At 50.5% G+C, this 7,677-nt stretch overlaps 1 protein-coding gene across 1 annotated transcript in view; it reads left to right on the forward strand.

Annotated features, from left to right (window-relative positions):
* The first annotated feature begins 6,641 nt into the window (after positions 1–6,641).
* Positions 6,642–7,677, forward strand: part of TNFSF9 (TNF superfamily member 9) — a 2,999-nt gene continuing 1,963 nt past the window's right edge. The window contains 3 exon segments of the mRNA XM_014466449.2: positions 6,642–6,788; positions 6,850–6,903; positions 7,460–7,496. Of these exon segments, the coding sequence (XP_014321935.2) occupies positions 6,642–6,788; positions 6,850–6,903; positions 7,460–7,496 (238 nt within the window).

Raw genomic sequence — 7,677 nt, forward strand, 5'->3', positions numbered from 1 at the left:
TGATTGTTTTGGTATTTTCATCAGAACATCTTTGCAATAGATGTCCACACTAATTTTTGGACCCTGGTTGTTCATTCACAAGATCAACCCCTGCATACAATCATATAGAGCTACCAGACTGTCAGCCCCATCGGCAACCATGATGCCTACTGTATGCCAAATGCTATTCTGATTCCCTATTCTTTTTTTTTTTATTCCCTGTTGTTTTTTTCTTTTCTTTGTTTGTTTGTTTTAATCTTTATTTTTTTCACCAACAGCCCTAATACGTTTTATTTTTTTTATATATATTTTATTGATTTTTTACAGAGAGGAAGGGAGAGGGATAGAGGGTTAGAAACATCGATGAGAGAGAAACATCGATCAGCTGCCTCCTGCATACTCCCCACTGGGGATGTGCTCGCAACCAAGGTACATGCCCTTGACCGGAATCGAACCTGGGACCTTTTAGTCCGCAGGCCGAGGCTCTATCCACTGAGCCAAACCAGTTAGGGCTGTTTTAATCTTTATTGTTCAGATTATTACAGATGTCCCTCTTTTCCCCCCCATAGTTCCCCTCCACCCGGTTCCCACGCCACCCCAGGCCCTCGTCACCCCACTGTCCGCGTCCATAGGTACTGCATACATACATATAAGATCTTTGTCTAATCTCTTCCCGCACCCCCTAACACCCCCTTCCCCCCAAGAATTGTCAGTCCGCTCCATTTCCATGCTCCTGATTCTATTACATTCACCAGTTTATTCTGTTCATCAGATTTTTTGATTCACTTGTTGATAGATATGTATTTGTTGTCACTTTGTTGTTCTGATTCCCTATTCTTGACAATAATTCTGCGAGGTGGTCACTATTGTTAGCCACACTTCCCAGATAGGAAAAGCAAGGAGCAGAGAGGTGAAAGAATTTGCTCAAAATCATACAACTAGCAAGAGGCAGAGCTGGGATTTGAAGCCCCACAGTTTGGATCTTGTGCTATTTGTTGTTTCTCAATTAGAAACACATCTGTGAACACATGGAGCCCCCTTTCCTCATCTCTGAACACAAAACATCACATTGGAAATACACAAGTCCAAAGTAGCCTGGGATGCACCCCAACTCCACAAAGCTTCAGTGTTTGTTTTTTAAAAAGTATATTTTTATTGATTTCAGAGAGGAAGGGAGAGGGGTGAGAGAAATAGAAACATCAATGAGAGAGAATCATTGATTGGCTGCCTTCTGCACGCCCCCTACTGGGGATCAAGCCCACAACCTGGGCATGTACCCTTGACCAGAATCAAACACAGGACCCTTCAGCCCGCAGGCCAACACTCTATCCACTGAGCCAAACCAGCTAGGGCGAAGCTTCAGTGTTTTGCATCACCATGCCTTGCAACATTTACACAACACGACAGGTATGCACATTTGCCGGCCCTGTGTTTTCCTGGCCTATCTAGGACTCAGCTTTTTTAAAAATATATTTTATTGATTTTTTTACAGAGAGGAAGGGAGAGAGAGAGTTAGAAACATCGATGAGAGAGTAACATCGATCAGCTGCCTCCCGCACATCTCCCACTGGGGATGTGCCCGCAACCCAGGTACATGCCCTTGACCGGAATCGAACCTGGGACCTTTCAGTCCGCAGGCCAACGCTCCATCCGCTGAGCCAAACCGGTTTCGGCTAGGACCCAGCTTTTTGAGAGACTTGACTAACGGTGGGCAATGTAATTCCCCTCTCTGTGCCTCTTTCCTCCTTCAGTACATGTTACCACTCTCGCAGACCTCATTGAATTCTTTCCTTCCCCCTTTTCTCTTTTTCTCAATTCACATCCCCTGCCCCCCCAATTTGGTCCTTTGCTCACTAGCTTGTACACTCACTCAGCAAACATCACTGCCATCCTCTGTTAGGCGTTGCCTCTGCCCTGGGGGACACAAAGGATCCAGGACAGTAAAGTTGACACTGGGCGAGGCCACATCCAGGGGATGGGGACAATGGGAAACCCAGAGAAAAGGAAATGAAGTTTTCTAGAAAAAAATCAAGGCACACCTCTTGGAGTGGGTGCCTGTTTGTTGGGCCTCAGAGGTAGAAGATGGGGGCTCCCCCTTCACAACGACTTCCTGCCCCATCCCTCCCTTGAGCCCTATGATGTTGAGCATGAGGATTCAGGCCCTACCCCTAGAGATGAGGAAAACGGGCCCACGCTCACCTCAGGGAGACAGCTGAGCACAGAGGTGTTAGGAAGGTAATGCCCACAGCTCCATGGTGGGTGGGGCTGCCTGGCTCAGATGTCCCAACCACAGCTGCACGTCATGGTGCTCCCTGGCTGCGGCCTGAGCCTTCCCCAGGCTGCCAGACTTCGTTTCCCCTCCCTGGAGGGAGTGAACAGAGCCATACTAAGCCCCTCTGTGTGGAAAAGGGTTTCAGAACACTCACTGTGCCTCCTGGGTTGAGTGACTTCAACTTGTGGAGTCAGTTTCTGCATCCACACCTTGGGATGATGGTGTGCCAGAGTTGCCGAAAAGATGCCGCGAGCATGACAGCTCCTCCCCTTTTCTGAACTCTCCCAAAGTGCCTGTCACTGCCTATATATGTAATACTTTCAACAATAAAGAATTATTTTTTAAAATAATTTTAAATAAATTTAAAAATAAAAACAAAAAACAAAATCAATTGGACTACATCAAAATAAAAGTTTTTACACAGCAAAGGAAATCATCAACAAAACCAAACTGGTAGAAGATATTAGCCCAGTGGTTCTCAACCTGTGGGTCTCCACCCCTTTGGCGGTCGAACGACCCTTTCACAGGGGTCGCCTAAGACCATCCTGCAGATCAGATATTTACATTACGATTCCTAACAGTAGCAACATTACAGTTATGAAGTAGCAACGAAAATAAAGTTATGGTTGGGTCACAACATGAGGAACTGTATTTAAAGGGCCAGAAGGTTGAGAACCACTGGCCTACAGCAAGCTCTCAACTGCCCTTTGAGATCTACTATTGTTCTCATTTAACAGATGTGAGAAATAAGGCTCCGAGAGGGGAAGCTGCTTGCCCTCAGCAAGAAATTTGAGAGCTGAGGCGGCCAATTTTTTTCTAAAATGGTCCAGAGAGAGTAAATATTGGCTGTGTGGGCCAGTCTCTGTCACAACTACTCAGCTCTGCTGTAGTATTGCAAAAGCTGCCAGCAGGCAATATGTAAATGAAGGAGCGTGGCTGTGCACCAATGAAGTTTATTTGTGGACACTGACGTTTGAATTTCATATCATTTGTATGTCAGGAAATAGGCTTATTCTTTTGACTTTTACCAGCCACTTAAAAACAAAAAACAATCAAACAAAAAAATTCATAGTTTTCAGACTGTAGTTTGTTGATCTCTAGAGCTGATGCTGTTAATTGCTGTAATTCATTAACTTACTCACTCATTCCATAAATATTAATAGGCACTAGAGGTAGACTCGAAACTAGCCGTTGAAGATGCTCCTCTTCAGGAGATAACACTTTGGTGGGGACAGTAATCGTAAGCAAGTAAACAAACAAGAATATTCTAGATGGCAGAAAGGGCTAGTAAGGAAATTTGGTGGGTGATGCAACAGGGCCGAGGGAGGGGCACTTTCATTTGGGTTGTCTGAGATGGTGATCTTCGGAGTCCTCTGAATTCCTCTTTTCGTTCTTTTTGTCAGCTTAGGCAATCTTTGTCTGTCGCCCGCTGTGGGCTAGGGCTTCATAATAAACAGATTGGCTTCTTGGCAGGGCAGTGATATCGAGGGGAGGGCGCTGTGGCCTCAGCATGTTTAAAGCTTTCTTCCTGGTCGGTCAGATTTCTCAGAGATGGGCCTGTCAGCATCCTATCTTCTGGGTCCCGATGCTGAGCGGGGCCAGGGTTGCGGTGGGAAAGTTTTAGTGCCTGCATTCAGGTTCACAGGTTTGCTCAATAGTCCTGTGTTCAGAGAGATGTTTTCGGTCGATAACTGCTGTGCCTCTGACCAGAAACACTGCTATTTCCGCTCTTTGGGGGACAAAAGAAAACAGATACTTTCCCACCCTGATGGGAAGTGTAAAAAAAAACACAAAAAAAGGATCTACTTCAAAATGGAGCTGGAGTGCCATGTTAGAGAGACTTCCGTGCACATCTTATGTCTCAAAACTTTGGAATGTTAAAAAAAGGGCCAAATAACCTTGGGGCTGCGCTTAAGAAGCCTTGTTCCCCCCAAAAAAACTGTTTGTAAAGAAAGCAGGTATAACCTGGCTGGTGTGGCTTAGTGGTTGAGCATTGACCTATGAACCAGGTGGTCAAGGTTCTTCGAATCCCAGTCAGGGCACATGCCTGGGTTTCAGGCTCGATCCCCAGTGGGGAGCACACAGGAGGCAGCTGATCAATGATTCTCTTCCATCATTTAATATTTCTCTCTTTCCCTCTCCTTTCCTCTCTGAAATCAATAAAAATATATTTTAAAAAGAAAGCAGATAGAATGACTTACTGGACTAAAAATTAAAAACACTGTTTAGCATTAACAACACTGTTAAATGTACCAATAGAAATGCCTTCCGCCTATTGATGTAACTGTCCCCCTCCCCTTCTCATAAATACCCTTGCCTTTGTCTCCTAAGTGGGAGGAAGACTGGTTTTCTGCCTGAATTGGTGCATCCCGAATAGCTATTCTTTTTTATTTCAAATAAATGCTTGTTTCCACTCGCTTTAAAAGGCCTTTTATTTGTTGGTTAACCGGAGAAACACTGATGTCTCTTTTGGGAACTGACTTTCAGTAAACTCTTCTGTTTTAGTGGCCACCCATCACCCCCTCCTTCAGCGTTGGCGAGAGTCACCAATAACTGAACTTTGGGGGATGATGCTGGTGAAATTCCAAGAGGCAAATATTTGGCTTTCCACCCTGCTGGCTAGCCATTTTGTTTTGGGTTTCAAAACAATCACTGAACTGTCACTGCAGTGGGGTTTCAGAAGAGTGAAAGTAAAGGCTGATGCCCTGTTCATCATCTTGACCCAGAAGGATGGTGGGAGCCGAGGCTGGCTGCCAATGTGGAGAAAGAACATTCCAGTCAGAGGGACTGCAGGGGTGAAGGAACAACCTTGGTCCAATGCAGTGGGTTCTCCAACTCGGGCAAACCTCGGAATCTTCCGGTTGGCTCATTCAAACACCAATTGCTGGGCTGACAGCTGGGCTTTTTCCGTTCCCAGAGTGTCGAGAGACAATAGACGGAGGTGCTAGAATTTGCATAGGTGATGCTGTCGCTGTTGGTTTGGACACCACACGTTATAAACCGTTTACATAACGGAAGCATTTAGCACCTTCGCATTAACCTGAGCCAGTATCATTATGGTTTTTCTCTCTGTAATTCCCCAGCAGGGCCCAATGCTAGAACTTCGAGCACAGCATGGCATCCTATACCCAAATCCCCCCGCATTTCCTGGCCTGCTGGCGGAGGCCTGAGACCAACTGCCCAGTCCATCTTCCCATTGGGTCCTGGAGAAGCTCAGGGACTGACTAGTGTCCACCCGGCTGGTCTGGGCAGAGCAGGGCTTTCTTCCCATCTCTCAATCCAGGGTTGCTTCCTCTTTTGGGTTTTGAGTTATGGCAGCTTCTCTGCTCCTCCTCCCACCCCCGCCCGAGAGAAGGGAAATTTGAATTTCCTCTGTCTCAGTTGTGTCCTTTTCCTACAAGGGGAATTTCTCTACCTGGACTCTCCAGCCTTCCGCTTGTGGGGTCCAGGGGGGCTCCTGACAGGAAGTGGTCTTGGTGGGTGGGTGGGGGCAGGCCAAGGAAGGGCGAGGGTCCCGGAGAAGTTGAGAGAGGGAGGGGGGCGCCCCGAGTATGGCACTCAGGGTTCCACTGGGGGGTTTTGCTCCAGAGGAGAAGGCAGCTGAGGCCTGGCTGTCCTCTGATGGTTCTGCAGAAATACTGGATTTAGGGGATCCCTGGGGGGACCTGGGTGGGAGTGACAAGGAGGGGAAAGAGACAAAGAGACAAAGAGGTTCAGAAAGTGAGAGCAAGAGACAGAGGGAGGGAGAAAGGGAGAGAGGAGCGGAGGACAGGGAGGGACACTGAGACAGAGACAGGGAGAGTCAGAGCCAGAGACACAGACACAGACATAATAAGGGATAGAACCATCCCGAGACCCGGCCCAAAGCAGACAATCACTGGACACAGGGACAAATGGGGAGAGATGCACAGATAAAAGGAAAGATACAGAATTACAGAGGGGCACCCAGAGAGGAAGAGAGAGAGAGAGAGAGAGGCACAGAGAGAGACAGAAAGAGAGAGGGAGAGAGGCACAGAGAGAGACAGAAAGAGACAGAGAGAGAGACAGAGAGACACAGAGACAGAGAGAGAGAGGCAGAGAGAGAGACACAGAGAGAGACAGAAAGAGAGAGACAGAGAGACACACACAGAGAGAGGGAGAGAGAGAGAGAGAGAGAGAGAGAGAGAGAGAGAGAACAACGCGGGAGCAAGAAGCAGTGGGGCAGAGATTGGAGGGCGAGAGAGAGCAAGGAGACCAGAGATGAGACCCAGAGAAGAGAAAGCTAGGGAAAGCCTGGCTGGAGGGGGCGGGCGCTGGGATCCCCACCGTCTCCGCCCCGGAAAGCGGGGCTTCCGGGTTCACTATAAAGCGGGGAGCCCGGGACCCCGGTTTTAGCCGCCTACCGCTGGTCATGGGCTCCAGCTCGGACGCCGTCCCGGACCCCGAGGCCCCGCGGCCGCCCGCGTCCCCCGGCCCCGCCTGCCGCCGGCTGCCCTGGGCGCTGAGCGCCGCGCTGCTGCTGCTGCTCGCGGCCGCCTGCGCCGTCTGCGCCGTCCGCGCCTGGGAGCTGCCCCGCCGCCCCGCCTCGCCCGGGCCCTTGCCCCGCGCCCTGACTCCAGGCTGCCCGAGGCTTCCCTTCCGGACGCCAGGCCCGCCTTCCCGACTCCCCGCAGGTGAGATGCGCCCCTACTTGGGACTCTTTCTCTATCCTGCACCCTGGGCCGACCCCTTCTGCACCCCGAGTCCCGGAAAGCACCCCTTCTTTATCCAGGGACATGGGGGGCACCCCTGCTCACCTTGTACCCCGCGAGATCCCATCTGCATCCGGTACCCTAGGGCGGGCCTTTTCTCCATCGCGGACCCCGAGGGGCACTTCGAACCTTTGAGGGGACCCCGCTCTTTCCCCCTAACTCCCGGAGAACCTAGGTTTCCTCCCGGACCCCTGGGGTGTCCCCCTTTTCCTCCCAAGACCTCCCTGTTCCCAGCCACCTGGAGGGATCACACTTATTTTCGGTCTTGGGTCCTGGTGGGTGCTGTCCTTGCAGACCCCACGGATTGGGGCCGGTTGAGCCCCCAAGTTGAGGTGTGCATGTGCGTGGATGTTGGGGTGCTCTTTTGGAGGAGGGGGAAAGGAGAGCGGAAGGGCTGCGCAGACGCGGTGGGGCACTTTTCAGGGGGCTGCGGAGCGGTTGGGGGACCCTCCACTCACTTTCTGCCTTTCCTCCTCAGGATGTGGGCGTGTTCGCGCAGCTGGTGGCCCGAGATGGTGAGTGTCCTGCGCCCTCCCTCTGCCCCCCCCCCTGTACCGCCCCCCCCCTCCCCCGGGAGCGGGACACTGAGTGGGAGGGTCCCGGGAGCCGGAGGCCTCCTTCTGACTAGATGCTTGGTCACGAGCGCCGTCCTAGGGATCCAAAGGAAGTATCTATGAATGTGGACTAGGAGTAATG

This window comes from Myotis lucifugus, unplaced genomic scaffold (genome assembly GCF_000147115.1).
Source record: "Myotis lucifugus unplaced genomic scaffold, Myoluc2.0 scaffold_341, whole genome shotgun sequence".
Lineage (NCBI taxonomy): Eukaryota > Metazoa > Chordata > Mammalia > Chiroptera > Vespertilionidae > Myotis > Myotis lucifugus.